Source organism: Carassius gibelio, chromosome A19 (assembly GCF_023724105.1).
Source record: "Carassius gibelio isolate Cgi1373 ecotype wild population from Czech Republic chromosome A19, carGib1.2-hapl.c, whole genome shotgun sequence".
Taxonomy (NCBI): Eukaryota; Metazoa; Chordata; class Actinopteri; order Cypriniformes; family Cyprinidae; genus Carassius; species Carassius gibelio.
The window spans coordinates 12579300-12597002 of NC_068389.1; the positions used below are offsets into that span (position 1 = coordinate 12579300).

The window sequence follows — 17703 nt, forward strand, 5'->3', positions numbered from 1 at the left end:
GAACCTATGTGTGCTATTTGATAGCAATCTTTCCTTAGAAAGCCACATTTCTAGCATTTGTAAAACTGCATTTTTCCATCTCTAAATTACGGCCTATGCTCTCAATGTCAAATGCAGACATGTTAATCCATGCGTTTATAACCTCAAGGTTAGATTATTGTAATACTTAATTGGATGATTGTTCGGCACACTTAGTAAACAAACTCCAGTTAGTCCAAAATGCAGCAGCTGGAGTTCTTACTAGAACCAGGAAGTATGACCAGTTTAGCCCAGTCCTGTCAACACTGCACTGGCTCCCTATCAAACGTATAGATTTTAAAATCTTGCTTAATACTTCTAAAGCCCTGAATGGTTTAGCACCTCAGTATTTGAATGAGCTCTTGTTACATTATAATCCCCCAAGTCCGCTGCTTTCTCAAAATTCAGGCAATTTGATAATACCTAGAATATCAAAATCAACTGCGGGCAGCAGATTCTTTTCCTATTTAGTACCTAAACTCTGGAATAACCTACCTAACATTGTTCGGAGACTTACATGTTAGGGGACCCGTAGTGTATGTAGATAGAATTAGCTCAATCTCAGGTAATAAAAACATAACGGTTCATTAAGAAAAGTCTTTATACACCTCTGAAAACATAGTTATATATATTATATTGGATTTCTGTAAATATACAAACAGCAAAATGATACTAACATTACATTTCAATTTAATCCAAGATTGTTCCATGGTCTCAAACATGCAATGCTCTCTCAAGTAATCTGAAATTGACATTTGCTTTTTAGGTGCCATTCAATTTGTAATTTTTTATTCAGCAATCAAATTCTATACAATAAACACTTTATAGAAAACATTTTTAAAACAAATGCATTACAAAATACAGGCATGTCATCAGCGAACAACAAAAATGAGAAGTCTTTTCAAATGCACAGCAGTATTTACTTTGAAATGAGCCACTTCTTTGTAAACTAAAACATAGTGCATCAGAGTATATATAATTAAATCAAAGCCTTTGAGATTTGATGAGTCACACCAACAGTTTCATATACTGTACTCTCCATCACTGATTGTTACTCTCATTGGGTGATTGACTGGGATGCTAAGGGCTTTCCACACACAACTGCTACACATAGGTTGTAAGTAATCCATGTATACATGTATCACAGTTTGTTTAGTAACTGTTAAAGGCCATTCACACGGGTCATACTTTTCAAGTATGAAAATAAGTGGGGTGGGGGTTTGGGGTCACAGCCCTGAGAATCTCATTAAAATCTAAAAAAGGGTTTTTAAAGGCTTTATGCCACCTTATCCAGCTGGAGGGTCCAGGCTTCAGCGGGTGTTAAAGGCAGATCTGGCAGCAGAACAATAAGTCCTGATGTCTGCAGAGGAGCCCATTTCAGAGGCTCAGGGTTCCCCAACAAAGTCACCTGAACAGAGATGCAAAATAAATACAGATATTTCATTGATATTTTACTCCCCAGATATTTTTTTTTTTTTTTTTTGACGAATGGATATACATTTACCATTGTGTTGTGAGAGGTTTTAGGAGTTAAAAGCTTAAAGGAGTTCTGCATGGGATTGGAGGTGAAGATCACATACACAGTGCTTCTTTTTGACGTATACCTGAAATTGAAGGAACATTTTAAAATACTAAAATTGATGAAGCATTCCCAGCTTTCATAGAACTACACCACATGCTAAAGAGGACTAAACTAAGGCTGCAGAAACAGCTAGAGAAGGAACCAAAACTTCTGCTGACTCAGCTCACAAAAACCCCAAGCTGCTTATTAACAGATCGAGAATTATTCAAATCATTAATGACAATCAAATTATCATATGATGGATTTATTAACATGTCATAATTTCAGGGTAAAGGTTTGCGTTCAGTCTAGATTAAGTTAAGTGAAATGTGGCCAATTATGGTGACCCATCCAGGTGCACACACACACATACACACACAGCCGGAGTAGTGGGCAGCCATGTGTTGCTGCGCCCAGGGAGCAGTTGAGGGTTCAGTGCCTTGCTCAAGGGTCTCACCTCAGTCTTAATGGGGTCCTGTTATGCTCTTTTACAAAGTCTTGATTTAGTTTTAGGGGTGTACTAGAACAGACTCATACTAGGTTGTTCGAAAAACAAATTTTTCACATATTCTACATTATTACAATACCTCTCTCCCCAGTCTGGCATGAACGGCTTGAATAGTTCTTCTAACAAATGAAGGCCTGCCTTCTGAAATACGAAATGTGTTGGGATTGGTTAGCTGGGCCAGTGTGTGTTGTGATTGGATCCACTCGGCGCCTGGTCGGGTAATGTTATGCCCCTTTACCATAGCTGCCTCCTGCGAGCTTCAGTGTAAATATTGCTCAAAATCAAATCAATTTGAGCGCAATTTAAACCCAGATGATTGTATGATTGTATCCACTCTAAGTTTGTCTGTCTTGGGAAAGCTAGCGTGTCTCCTACATAGTGATAATAACACTTGTTGCCTTCTCTAGTGCAGCTCAACCAGGTCTCGTCCCATTGTCTGTATCTGTGATATCACAAATTCTGGAAAACATGTGTTGTAGTCCAAACAAATCGTAGCTTTGTAAATTTGCAGATCTTTTTTATGCTCAAACAGCAAAATTACAGACTAACTAAAGTTGAAAATTTAAAAAGCATAACAGGTCCCCTTTAACTGAGAATAAGTACCCAGAAGTCTCAGCAGAGTTTTTGGAAAAGCCGGTACAGTGAATGGACTCTTGGGATTGGCCTTAAAGTCATCCTTTTAAACAGTGGTCTATGAATCTTAAACTATAATTTTCTCACATGGCTCCTGTTATACTCATCATGGACTCTAGGTGACACTATTTCACTGCAACCACAACATGAGTTTCTGAAAGTTTTTCAAAGGAACTGTAAGGCACAGACAGAAAAGAGGAAGTTTAAAAACATCAACATACCAGACAGGAACAGTAGCATTCTCAGCCTGGACTCTCCAAGGCTTAGTTCCATAGATGGCTTCACCATTGACCTTCAGCCAGGCTCCGATTCCTCGAAGACGTTCCTCGAAGACTGGTGCAATAATGCCATCTGCTGTAGGCCCTATATTTAACAGGTAATTACCCCCTAATGCCACGACCTTGACCATGTCCTGTGGTCACAATATATGAGAGTCATTAGGCACCATATGAACTTGCATAAGCTTTATATGTTTTATTAATTTATATATATATATATATATTATATATTATATATATATATATATATATATATATATATATATATATATATATATATATATATTTAGGGCTGGGCAAGTTAGTGCGTTATCGCGTTAACGCATTATTTAATTAACCCCAATAATTATTTTATCACCCATTAATGCAGTTTTTTATTATTATGAAAGTCCGTTGCTCACTGGTTCTGAATACACAAACAGAAAAATCAAGGGTCACAGGAGGGAATGCTCCCAATCAAATTATTTAGGCTAAGCATCAGCATCCATAAACCACTGTCCACTGTTATTTTGACAGAAAAGAATGCAATGAGCTTATAAATGGGAAATAGAAAGTTTCTGATAGCACATGAAATTATATGATATAGCACTACTTTTATATGAAAAAGTGCACTATACACTACTTTTAAATGCATTATTAGTTTTGTGCATAACGCAATTAATGCAGACAATCATGTGATTAATCGTGGTTAAAAAATTTAATTGTTGCCCAGCACTAATATATTATATATATGAAATACATTTACAGAACAAGGATCTAGTTTTATAATCTAAGGCAAGATCTTCTGTCTATTAGCAACACATCACACCTTTATAATGGATGGTAGATCCATCAGTTCACTTAGCTTCATATTTCGGCGATACCCCCATGATATCGTGTCCACTGACTGGCATTTCTCCCACTTGTGGTTGGGAAGGTGTCCAGGAGTGAACTTGTCAGCACAGTTATAATAACCTCCATGTTTACAATAACAGCCCGCCCCCCATCTGTCATTGGTCACCACCACATCCTGTAAGGAGTGACATAATGCAGTCATTATGATCTGAATTATAATTTGAGACCATTTTAAAATAAGAACAACAACATGCATAATCTCACTTTGACCGGACTGTCGTTGTAGAGCCAGGCTAGGAATCCTGTAGAATTCCAGTAAGTGTCAGGTGCTTCCCAGTCTCCATCTGACCAAATCAAGTCTGGCTCGTACCTGAATTATCAAAAACATCACCAGTTAACATATGTGTAGACTGTAAAGCTTAATCTTTGTACAGAAAAAAAGCTGTTAGACTTGTATCATAAACAACTGCACTTCGTTCTCCTGCCTGTATCATCAGATGAATTACCTTTTGACCAGATCGTAGAGCTCTGGCATGGCTTTTTTTTCAACAAAGTCCTGGGTCTTGAAACCAGATCGCTTGTCGCTCAGGTAGATGGGATTGAACCATTCATACAGAGAGTGGTAGAGTCCATAATGCAGAGACCTATTATAAGAAATTAAAACATTTTGCACTAAATAAATTATGCAAAGCCTTACTGAGATATCCACATTATTTAAATATAAGAGCAGACATGGCCTTTTTTATTTTTTTTATTTTAATGACTTTCTGTGTCATCTTCTTCCACCCTTTTTTAGCTGTACAAAAACTGTTACACTGCTTGATTTAGCAAACTGATATTTGTTATCATATTTTATTTTAGTATTGTAAATTGAAATTTGCAGCTTTTACTACACTTATTTATTTTAGTTATTTACCTATGGACTGCGGAAAAATTCATATAGTTTATTTATATATAGTATATGTGTGTCTTTTTGCAATAAATGTAGAATATATTGCACCTATATCTATAAATAAATTAAATGAACAGATTTACATTTATCTAATTGAGAAATTTTTGCTTCAGATCAAAGTTTTTAATGTTGAGCTTGTTAACTGTTGAGGATTTTCACAAAAATTATACAAACACCTGATTTTATGTGCATAGATACTGGTTTAAAAATGTGCTCTTTAAAAAAATATCACATACAGAAGTAAAATATGTCTGTTGTACCAAATATATTAGCTTGCTATCCACAGTTGTAATGATTCTCTAATTTCTATAAAGAACAACACTAAAGCAAAGAATAAATCTTTGTTTTTTTAATAAGAAAACTAAAGTATTAGTTATATCGTTGACTTTTGTTTCATGATGTACGAGGTAAACTTTATAGCGATGTGTAGTCTGTGTAACTTCTCCTCAGTAGAAAAAAAGCAAGAGGCTTGTTTCCGCGTTGAAAAGACAATGTAGCTTTCGCTTTAGCATCAGTCTGTTCTAAAAGCACAATACCTCTTTCTTATTGCAGCGCCCAAATCTCCAACAAGATCCCTGTGAGGTCCATTATCAACAGAATTCCAATTCCAAGAGGTCGGGGACCCCCAGTTTGTAAAACCTTCGTGGTGTTTTGATGTGAGGACCACATACCTGTGCAGAATGACAGGCAAAAGCATAAATACGTAGAACAAACACAGAAGCCACCATAATAATTAAGCAGCCTAACGTTACATACTTTGCTCCCGAAGCCTCGAAGATCTCAGCCCACTCGTCAGGATCAAAAAAACGCGCGTGGAAATCAGGAGCGAAATCCGCATACCTGAATCCGATCGGGTAGTTTTTGACCATGAACAGGATATATTCAAATTTTAGTGAGGCCTTCCAGTACCACCAGAACCACTCGCTTCCGAACGCGGGCACTGAAAACACCCCCCAGTGAACGAAGATCCCGAACTTCACTTCATCGTACCATTCAGGAAGAGGTCTGGAGTCCAAACTGGCCCAGTCGGGCGTGTATCGAGTCCCGAATGATGCTGCGCATGATAGAAGACAAAGAAACAGCGATATCTGACACGGAGTCACTTGCATGACTGATCACAGGTGAACTTCACAGACTGTGAGCAACAAAAGTGACTAAAGCGATTTCTGCCGACAACAGGTTTGTATTTCCTGGTCCAGCATGTGACTAGCTACAACACATGACCCGCTGCAAACTATTTGTTTCAAGGGATGTGAAACTGCTTCCTCTGTAGATGTAAATGTTTTCTTTTGTAAAAGGGGAAATGGCCGTTTTAATTTGACAATTCAAAACAAAATATTTGATTTGCCTTTTCTAAAAGACAAAATGGAATAAAAAAGGCAATATGACTTTAATAACTTCTTGGTTAAAAAAAAAAAAAGAAAGTTCAGTGTTTTACATTTCATAACATTCCACTTCTGCAACAGATACAGGCCTAGTAGGCTACTACCCATAACACTTATTTAATCAAGCAAGGAAACCACTAAATCCAGTAATTTTTTTATTCCACCAAATTATTAACACTATTTTCTATTCCACCAAGTAAAAGTGACTAAACTGGTAGTTTGTTAAAATGGTAGAACATCCCGGGCCACCCTCTTATTTACTAGCTCTTATGAAGAATGAATGAATCTACAACATAGTGCCTTTCCCTGCAAGCTTTTTTGCAACTTTGTTTATCATTAACATAACTGAATTCAATGATGAACTGCCTTTAACTATCATTTTGCATTATTAACACACTTTTTTCCAAATGAATGTTGTTCAGTTGCTTTGACGCAATGTATTTTGTTTAAAGCGCTATATAAATAAAGGTGACATTGATCATCTTGTCCAGCGCTCGCCTCTGCTTCATCTTTCTTTCGACCACAAACACAGTCCAGTCAGAGTGTTATTAATTTGTTTTAGACAAATATTAAAATTATATTACCATCTGCTGAAATGACATTTCAGTTTTAACCATGGGTTCTAAGGTATTTAACATGCAAGTGATAACGATCTGATCAGTAAGAAGGAGGACCAATATCACGGGGGCAAAGTTGGAGTCTAAAAAATGATTTTTATTTCAAGTGGATGTGCAAAATGTGCAAATAGGTGTTTAAGAGCCTAAACAAAGATGATAGAGTTTTTTCCACCCACTACATTAGGGGCTTTCGCACCACGTAGTTCTAGGAACTTGCCAGCAGAGTGTGAGAATCATTTTACTATTGTGGGAGGAGACTGGTCAGTAATTAATTTCAGGTGTGGGTGGCTAATCATGTGACCAAGAAAGCATAAATAGCATAAATAATTTGATGATAAATATTTTATTTTGTTTGCTTCTGTTTGTGTGATATTGCCCTCCTCTTGTTGTGTGTTGCAGTGTGTAGTGGCTTTGTACAGGGCCGAACCGGACCTGCATCAACACTTTTTTTTATTATTGAGTTTATTATTGATGCATGTTTTTATTGGGAGTTATCATTTCGTTTGTCTGTGAATAAAAAAATTGGATATTTGATGACCCCCGTTTACTGCTTAAAATCAAGTATTGCATCAAGACTTTGTAGAGGGCTCCAGGTGGCATAGTCAGTTTAATTTATACACTACATTTTTGGCATATTCAGAAGGATATTTATTGTGATAAAACTGAAACAGTGGCTGGTACGAGATGACATATAGGAGAGTATATTTTTCCTCCCCTTTTTATATTTATATGTATTTTTTTGGTTAGCTTGGTTTGTTGTAAATATGAGTTTGGAAGGGGAACAGAAGGAACTTCTTGCTCTACTTGAGGATGTACAAAGACTATGAATAGCTAATGCAAATTAGCTAAAATGAGTTTTATCAAGGAGGGGTGCCAGTTCAGCCGCAAGTAATATTAGTGGACCACTTGAGGTTTCTAATACTGCCTCATCAAATTTTCTTAATCAGGCAAAACCTGAAAGGTTTTTTTATATTCGGGAGAGGAAGTGTCCTTATTTTTCAAAACTGATTTATCTCTTTATGACTGGATTAAGAATGTTAAAGCATGCATTAGAGGTAGGTGTATTACCAGTAGAGAGAAGGTCGTCTTCATTTATGATCATTTGGACGGGGAAGCAAAAGCAGAAATTAGATTTCGTTCTTTGACAGATTGGGAAAACACTGAGGTTATTTTACAAATTTTAAAAGAATTGTACAATTCCTATTCTTCCTTTGTTAGTCTCCAGAAAAAAATTTTTGATAGAAAGCTGACAGTCCTTAAGAGGTTTCTCACTCAATGTGGGCTTTAAATGGGGATATTCAGCGGTTTTACCCAAATAAGCTAACGGACCCAGACACCTTGGTTAGAGACCAATTTGTGGCAAATGTGCATGATGTAGCATCGCGCAGGGAGTTAAAGAGTATCGTGAGGATACAACCTGTTCATATCTTTTTTAGCACTCCAACAGGAGGCTATTAAATGGGCTGAAGAGGGGGAGAGGCCTTTGGGACAGGCTTGAGCAGGGCTTTACCATCAGGGAGCTAATTTTAATGTTGAAGGGTTGTGTAATTCAATGGGAACTTATCTACTCTACAGGAGGAACCTCATAAACAACAGTTGCAAATCGATAGTCTTCTAAAAACCTAACCAAAATACAATCTAGACACGAAAGGATGCTTACTGCCCCGTACTGAGGAGTCTTTAGATGTCTTTTAGATATAGGCAGGTGCATTGTGCTTTTCTTACCATGGATCTAGCGAGTGGCTATAACCAGGTCCTGGTAGCGTAAAGGGACAAAGTGAAGACTGCCTTTTGCACCCCTTTTGGGCTTTTTGAGTCCGAGAGAATGCCTTTTGGATTATGTAGTGCACCAGGGACTTACCAATGACTCATTGAAAGAATATTTGGTGATCAGAGCTTGCAATCTGTCCTTTTGTGTACTGATGACATTGTTGTCTTCTCTTTGTCTGTGGAACAGCATTTGCAGAGGTGGTCCTTAGTTGACTTCAAAGGAAAGGACTAAAAGCAAAGTTGAGTAAATGCCATTTTTTCAAGCGGGAAGTGCAGAACCTGGGGCATCGTGTGTCCAGAGAAGGGGTGATGACTGATCCAGAAAAACATCTGCTGTGACAAATTGGAGGTGGCCCCGTGATGTGACAGAGGTCAGGTCTTTTCTCGACATCTGTAATTACTATCAATGCTTTGTGAAGTGTTTTTCCCAATTAGCTGCCCCCCTCCATCAGCTGGTTGCAGATGTTCTTAAAACTTCAAAGAATAGTAGCAAGACATTTGTCCCTTTTTGCTTTCTGTACATCCAGTTGTGTTTTGATGTATTTACATGCTCCAGTAGGCCTATTGCCAAATCCACATTCTTTTTTCTGTGGAATTGGGCTTTATTACACAAACCTGGCAAACCGAGGGGGAACAGGAAGTCCAGAGGGGAACAGAATCGACTGCTACAGTGGCGACATTACACAGAAAGTTGATCCTGATTTGTCTTGTTGTGTGCATTCGAAGTGCTGTTTTGCTCACAGATAGAACCTTTATAGAACCAAGTTACGAGTTTGACTTTGTTGATGGAACTTTTTTTCTGAATAAAAAGTCCTAAAATGTACACAAAACATCACATAATGTAAAAAAGCTGAAGCAGAACAAGAAAATGTGAATAACTCAATTTTGACAAAAATGTCAGATAGAACCTTATAATTCCAAGGAGACGAAGGAGCAAAAAGCAATGTATAAGCTAAACAATAAAATAATAATAATAATAATTCCTTGTGCTTTTCTGGGCACTCAAAGCATTTAACATGGAAGCGGGGAATCTCCTCCACAACCACCAGCATCCACCTGGATCATGCGGCAGCAGCCATATTGCGCTAAAACACCCACCACACACCAGCTTACAGGTGGAGAGGAGACAGAGTGATTGAGCCAATCAGTAGACATGGGGATGGTTAGGAGGCCATGATCGGTCCGAGGCCAGAGGGTGAATTTGTCCAAAATTCCAGGGTGTTACAGCCCTACTCTTTTCAAAAGACATCCTGGGATTTTTAATGACCACAGAGAGTCAGGACCTCAGTTTAACATCTCATCTGAAAGACAGTATTCCAAGGTGATGAAGTAGCAAAAAGCAATGCATAAGCTAAACAATAAGATAAATAACCTAATGGCCAATAACATGCACAAAAACAAATAAATTGACAAGACTACAGTATTCCCTGAATGTGTTTAAGGCAATTCATTTTAAAGCATTTATTCACACAACTGCTACAACACATAAAAAAATGTGGTGCCCTCATTGTCATACAGCAAATTAGGTTCATAATCCATAATTAGCCAGTGCAGATTTGTACTAAACCCAAATATAATGTTTGACAGCTTTCCCAGCTGTGTAAGTTTTCCAATACAAATTAATGCTTTAAAGGGGTCATATGATGTTGCTAAAAATATTTTTTTGTGTGTTTGTGGTTTAAGGTTAAAATAAACATTATTTTCCACAAACTGTACATTATTGTTTCTCCTCTTTGCCCTGCCTTTCTGAAACGTGTCGATTTTTACAAAGCTCATAGGTCTGAAAAGCAAGGTGTGCTTTAATTGGCCAGCTATCCAGTGTGTTGTGATTGGTTGAACGCCTGAAATGTGTTATGGAAATGTTACGCCCCTTAACACTTTGATGTGAGGCGCAATGAGACAAAAGTAATAAAACCCATTACAAACGAGGCATTTGTTGCATTGATTGGGGTCATAATTACTATTTATAATGACTCTTTTACACGTTGCGTATAAAGCTGTGTAAACATAAAACACCATCTGCATTTGTGATAAGAAAAACAACAAACGCTACTCTGCACTGCTCATAACTTGCATTTGAATCATCAGTGGCACATTCTTTAAACATGAAAACGTACTTCCAGACAGTGTGTCAGAAGCGCCAGACTGTCCTTGCCAAGTTGGAACTGCCCCACTTTATAGAAACAGACACAGGCATTGTATACTGTCGTCCGCAAAATGTGCTGCACACATCTGAATATTTGTGTTGAACTGTTCTGGAACAGTGTCGTAAATACAACTTAAGCACTGATTTCTAGTTGTGTCCTCTTTTGGAAGGCCAAACAAAGTATTTTCGCTTTCACAAGGAAACACACAGCATCTCCATGACATGGCTCCGGCGGCAACAGCGAGAATAAATCTTTCTTTGCGTGAACATATGGGCGGCATTATGCAAATCTTCCCACACTGTGATGTAGACATGTGGGGGCATGTTAGTACGAGTCGTTAAGGAGGCCCTGGTTGACTCTGAACTTTTATAAAGAAGATCTCTTTGGATTTGAAACTTTAGTCTTCGCAACTTTACAGACCTTCTTTATGCACCAAGAGCTTGTAACACTCCAAATAGAAAGGAGTGTTCATCATATGACCCCTTTTAATTGCCCTAAATAATTAACCGCCTTTTCTAACCACAAATAATATGAGGAAGTGACTAAGGTGGTAGGTTGTAACCGGTAGAATATTGAACACACCCTCCCTCAGTCTTTTCATGCTCCGAAGTCCATTCATTTAGTAAGCATTCATTTGAAACTGTGAAAATGAATCTACAACAGAGTGCCATTTTCTGCAAGCTGCTTTGCAACATTCTGTTTATCGTCTTGTCCAGCAGAACTAGCGCTCGCCTCCGCTTCAACTCCTTCCACCATAAACACAGGCCAGTCAGAGTCTCTAGTGCTCTTCTCCATAGATTCAGACTGGATACTGAGGTTCATTGAGGAGGGATCCTCATTGGTTGTAGTAACAAAGGTGCAGCCATCACAAAGTCCAAATCGCTTCATTCCCTGGGACACAATGCCTGAGAACACTTGACGACAGCCTTTGCACACAATGGGCCAGGTGGAGCGATGGACCTTCAAAACATAAATATACGTTTTGATGAGAATGAGTAGGGATGTCAACTGACTAAAATATTTAATCATATATATATATATATATATATATATATATATATATATATATATATATACACACACACACACTTTTTTATGAACTTAATTTGTATTAATGCATTTTTTAAAGAAGCAATTTTCCAAAAGCATCTGTAGAACTGGGCAGCAGTCAGTTAATTAATATAGCAAATCCTGGCAAAGAAACTGTTAATATCACAAAATGTAAACGTAGCTCAGTTTGTAAACTTATATATATATAAAATACACTCGTATTAAACAATATAAAGAAAATATCAACTGTTTGTTTATATTCTTGCAAAATGTAAACTATATTAATGCCTAGTCTGCTAAGTCTGACTATAAGGCATGAATTAAAATGAATTTCAGTAAAGCTGCTGCTGTTCAAACAATTTGTACTGTGGAAAGCACTATAAAATGATAATTAACATTCCAATCAAAAGCATGACTAATTTTGAGTGATTCAATACTTTGAAATGTAAATGTTTTCATAAAAAGTCAGCTAAATTCTTTCTCTGGAATTCATTTAAAAAAACTTAAGCTAAGTACAGCAGCAGGATGACTGTGTGTATTTAACACTGACACTTGCTCATGTTCTTAGTTCATCTCTCTATAGAACAAAAACAAACTGACTTATAGCAAGTTCGGTTAAATGAGTCCAATACTTTTAATGCAACACATTCAGATAATTCCCAAGTTATGAAGACTTACGGAAATGGCATGAGTGCGCAAATGTTCTTGTCGCGTGAACCGTTTGCCGCAGACCTCACAAGGATATGGCCTTTCTCCTGTGTGGCAGCGGATGTGCCTCTTCAAAATGCCCTTCTGTTTGGCTGTGTATGGGCAGAATGGACATTTGTGCAGCCTCCCTATATAAACACACACATACATTTCAACACAATTCAAAAATGATTCTCTGCATCTGAATATGCCAACTTCCATAATTTCATACATACAGCAGAAGAAAAAAAAAGTATGTAAACCAATAAGCGTGTATGAATTCATAGTATACTTAAACAGTTGGCAAAAAGTTCCTGGATGATTTAATTACTTTCTTGAGACTCTGAAGTGTGATGACACTAAACTATCCCATGAGGCCATGGGAGGGGATTAATAAATGGCAGTCAAGTGATGCAACTGATGCCAGAGGTCACATGACATTGAAAACATACATGTAGTACATCCAAATTTCCTTCCTACTACACACATTCATACTATATAGAACATACTTTTTTAACATTCATGAAGCAAGTTTAAAACTAAATGTAGTACATACTATGCAATATACAATTTTGGACACAATGATTGTATCACTGTAGCAGTTTTTGTCAGCATCTCTCACCTGGATCATCTCCGTACCAGTCATTCTGAATCTCCATCCCACAAGGCACCGCAGGACCGAGCACATCTTCGCCACGGCCCAATCCACCAACGTACCCCAAACTCTGCGAAAAGTGTTCACTTGGGTTTGGGTTTAACCCTGCTCTGAATAGCACATCTGGAAACGGCTTCATCGGACAGTTAGCAAATGATACGGAGGAATGCTCAGTACTTGGAGCCGGGCTAGTGTTAACAGTTCTCTCCTCGTCCTGATTTGGGCCTTGATAAAGAGTTGTGTCTTTGGATTCCCGTGAAGATTCGCCCTCCTCATCAGGGTCATACTCTATTTTGGGATGCACCAAACCTAGAAGCAAACCTGGGGTGGATGAGTTGACTAAATCTGGGCCTGGACTGATCTTCAGTGAAACGTTCATGGGAGGATGGTTGGAAAAAGCTCCTTGGGAGTTTTCGCCTTCGGAGTCTTTACTACTGGTGGCCACTGGGGTGCAGACAGCAGCTGTTGGGGCGTCATCGGGGCTGAGGGACTCTGTGACCTGACAGGTCCTTTGGTCGGCATCAGAAGTGGATGCCACAGGAGCACTATTGGCTGAAACTGGGTTTTCTCTATTATCCAAGTCCTTATGCCTATTCCTCTCCCTGTTACAGATCTCCAGGGAGGATTTGATGTAGCCCTTGCAAAAGTTCACCACGTCAGTCATCTGAAGGTAGCTCGCAGCTGACATTATTTCAATGACATTGTCGCTGCGCAGGTCCAGGCGACCCGAATACAGAAAGTCTAGGATGAAGGAGAATGCCTCAGCTGTGACGATGTCCAGAGAGGCCGTGCAGTGTCGCTGGCTATTGTCCTGCAGGTAATGCACCAGCAGTGCCCGAAAATAACCACTGCTGGCGAAGAGAATATTACGATGTGCTTTAAAAACACGTCCCTCTACTATGATGCTGCAGTCACAGAAGAAGTCCCTCTTACGCTGCTCATTCAGCTCAGACAAGAGCCGGGAAAGGTAGGAAGGAACCTCCATATTCACCATACGTTTCTCTGGAAGAATCAAGGTTTTACGAAATTAATCGATGATCACGAGAAAGCCATGCTATGAAATAATTCAATACTCTGCTATAACATTCACAAAGAGATATAAAAAAAACAGGGGTGACCAGATGTCCCCATTTTCCAGGGACTTGGTTTTTGGTATCCTGTCCACAGAAATGTACCCATTTTTTGTCACACATCTTAACTATAACTCATGGGTGAAAGTACACTACGATATGAAAAAACAACAACAACTAAACTTACAAAAACGTACATTCACAGGAAGCATGTAAATAAAAAATGCATGACATTTTTTTATTTAGCACTGACCTGAATAAGATATCTCACATAAAAATACATTTACACATAGTCCACTGAATTTATAAAAATTACCCCATTTAAAATGTATGCTTGATTCTTAATACTGTGTTGTTACCTGGATGTTCCACAACTGTTTTTTCTTTTTTTTTCTTGTGATAGATGACTCCCTTGTTTTTCCTGAACAGCAAACAAGAGGGTCTGAACCTTCTGTAATAGTCCTTCAGTTGTCCTCAGTGTGAAAAGATGGATCTCAAAATCATACAGTAATTGTTGAAAAGGGTACAAATACAACAAAAGATACTGGAAAACCAAAGAATTTGTGGGACCTGAAGGATTTTTTCTGAAGATTTTTTCAAGCTGTCAGTTTAACTGTTCAGGACAAACAGGGGACACCTGATCTGTTAAAAGCTGTGGAGCTTCCAGGTAACCAAACTCTATTAAGAATCATCAAGCACATGTAAACTTTTGTTTAAATGTAAAAAATTATTATAAAATATTTAATATTTTATTTGTATTTTATCTTATGCATTATATGAAAATATCTTTTATGCGAAATAACTTTTTCAGGTCTGTATTAAAAAAAAAAAAACATGCACTTTCCATGATCCTTCTTATTCTTGTAAAACAGCTAATAGATAACTAATAACAGATACTGAAAAACTATTTTGACCAGTGAACCAGAAAATTTCCACAAAAAATCTGGCCACATTAAGATTATATCAACATATGTTGATATAGCCTACAAACATTTAAGGTGTAATATATCACTGTAACAATAGTATTAAACGTATCTGAACCAAAACGAACTCGCATATCAGTCGTAGCCTAATAATTTATGAACAACAGATATGCGATTATGACAATCGTTATGTTTTTCAGCAATGCGTTTTAGTGATGAGCGAATTATAGGAAGCAGCAGCGAGCAATAAGAAAAAAAGCCCACTGCATTGTAACAAATCCAGCGCACTCGAAACAGCTTTAACAAATGTACCCTTAACCTCTAATGCTAAAAAAAAAAAATCATTCGTTTATACTCACATTTAGGTGTCTGTTCTGTTGTTCTTCATGGTGGTCTTTTAAAAATGTCTCCCTGACTCCTTCCTGATTCCTACGTTGTACTTCCTTTCTCTGCCATAGCAGCGGGCGGAGTGTAAAATCGCTCCATATTCCCTATATAGTGTACTACGCCGGATGTCGACCATTCGTTCAGTGGTGTACACTTGTCGAAGCACTATTGTCCATAATTCAACGCGAGAGAGACAGCGTGATAGAGTAGTGATGGGAAGTTCGGATCATTTTCATTTCAGCAAAATGAACGAATCTTTTTTCGAGTCATTTCGTTCATTTGAAAGGTTACGTGTTACTTCCCCAGCACATCTAGTACTTAAGCAAACGTTGATCACACTACAAACAATACAAAACTAAAATGCTATAAGATACAGAAAATATTAATTCATTGTTTTTACCTGGGTCTTCAGTCTGTAATCAGCTGACTTCATCTCTTGTCTGAAAGTCTTCGGGTTCAAGTCATTCCTTAATCACGTGACAGCCTCATATTTCTGACATTTCTGTCACTGTGTTTTCGTTACTGTTTCTTCAGGATCTGTGGTGTGTTATTATTTTATAAATAAATAAAACCCTGTTTTAAATAAAATATTGATGAATTTGTCTTTTTGACTGTGAATCAGTAAATAAACACTAAGCTATATAATAATACAAGCCTGCAATACAAAGTATTTATAGCCTAGTTTGTTCATTTTTAATCCAATTTTGAGTTTGATGGTATAATAATTGCTTTTCCTAGGCAAACTTGACATTTTGGTCTAATATATGAAGATTGCTGAAAAGGACATAATGACATAAATTAAAAGCAAATTACATTTTGAATCCTAAACAAGTAACACTAACAGTTCTATAGTCTAATCTGAAGGGTGAACTCAAAAGACATAAATCATACAATGAATAACATACAATAAATCATACATTTTTGAAGATTAGAATCCACTGCAAAAAAAATCTCTTCTTTATCAAAGTGATTTCACCATCATATGGACAAAATGTAAATCATAACCAATAATTAAAATAAAAAATAATAATAAGTACTATGCACCCATTTGTAAGGAAGGTTGTAAATTAACTAATTTCTCTAGCCAATGTTGTCACGTCACGTGACAAAAGAACGAACAACCCAATATACCCGAACTATGAACTAATCAATTCTCTTTCTGGCTCAGACTGCATTGGTTTAACGAATGGGGCTGTCACGTGATTAAGGAACGAGTCAAAAACCCAATAGACCCGAACTATGAACTTATCAATTCTCTTCTGGCTCAGATTGCATTGGGTTTAGTGTATTGGGCTGTCAAGTGATTAAGGAACGACTCGACCCAAAGACTCATGAGATGAACTAATCAATTCTCTTTCTGGCTCAGACTGCATTGGTTTAACGTATGGGACTGTGATGTGATTAAGGAACCAGTCAAAAACCTGATAGACCCGAACTATGAACTAATCAATTCTCTTTCTTGCTCAATACTGGATTGGGTTAGCGTTAGGGGCTGTCACGTGATTAAGGAATGAGTCAGAAACCTGATAGACCCGAACTATGAACTAATCAATTGTCTTTCCGGCTCAGACTGCATTGACTGATACAAGTGAATTACTACTAGCAGAACAGAACCTATAGTATAGAATATTGTGCATGCGCGACTGAATGAATCACTCCCCGAGACGACTCAGTCATCCTGAGTCACATTAAAGATTCGTTCAAAATGAATCATTAATAACTCACCCTCATGTCGTTCCAAACGCGTGAGGCCTCCGTTCATCTTTGGAACACAGTTTAAGATATTTTAGATTTAGTCAGCTCTCAGTCCCTCCATTGAAACTGTGTGTACGGTATACTGTCCATGTCCAGAAAGGTAGAAAAACATAATCAAAGTAGTCCATGTGACATCATAGGCTTAATAGGCTAAGCCCCCCTGAAGTCTGTAGTCGATGATCAAAAGTGTTCAGCAATCACCTTGTCACCTATTTTGTGCCTGTTCATGCCTGTGTGTGTGTGTGTGTGTGTGTGAGTGTGTGTGTGTGAGAGAGAGAGAGATTAGATAATAGTACAGTAATCTAATTACCTTTTTAGATAAAGTTTTTATTTTCATTCTGTTTTTATTCAAAATTTGTACAATTTTGCAGACGCTTTTATCAAAAGCGACTTACAAATGAGGACATGGAAGCAATCAAAAACAACAAGCAAGCAATAATATATAAGTGCTATAACAAGTCTCAGTTAACTTA

The 17703-nt window shown here is 37.6% G+C and overlaps 2 protein-coding genes across 4 annotated transcripts; both read right to left on the bottom strand.

The window, feature by feature from the left end:
* Nucleotides 1-761: 761 nt before the first annotated feature.
* LOC127935724 (tissue alpha-L-fucosidase-like) lies at nt 762-6013 on the bottom strand. The gene is made up of 8 exons (XM_052533833.1): nt 5541-6013; nt 5321-5455; nt 4339-4476; nt 4097-4202; nt 3807-4007; nt 2942-3132; nt 1523-1622; nt 762-1426 (listed from the first exon to the last, which is right to left on the bottom strand). The coding sequence occupies exons 1-8, from the start codon at nt 5891-5893 to the stop codon at nt 1295-1297; spliced, it is 1356 nt and encodes a 451-aa protein (XP_052389793.1). The 5' UTR covers nt 5894-6013; the 3' UTR covers nt 762-1294.
* A 3966-nt stretch (nt 6014-9979) lies between these two features.
* Nucleotides 9980-17355, bottom strand: LOC127935723 (zinc finger and BTB domain-containing protein 8B-like). 3 transcript variants are annotated; one of them, XM_052533830.1, is made up of 6 exons: nt 15876-15996; nt 15448-15640; nt 14525-14586; nt 13063-14097; nt 12432-12589; nt 9980-11663 (listed from the first exon to the last, which is right to left on the bottom strand). In XM_052533830.1, coding segments are annotated over exons 2-6 (1563 nt in total). In that variant the 5' UTR covers nt 15450-15640; nt 15876-15996; the 3' UTR covers nt 9980-11357. The 3 variants fall into 3 exon arrangements, with proteins under 3 accessions (XP_052389790.1, XP_052389791.1, XP_052389792.1); XM_052533831.1 differs by lacking the exons at nt 14525-14586; nt 15448-15640; nt 15876-15996 and adding an exon at nt 17201-17355; XM_052533832.1 differs by lacking the exons at nt 14525-14586; nt 15876-15996 and having other exon boundaries at nt 15448-15765.
* Between the last annotated feature and the right edge of the window lie 348 nt (nt 17356-17703).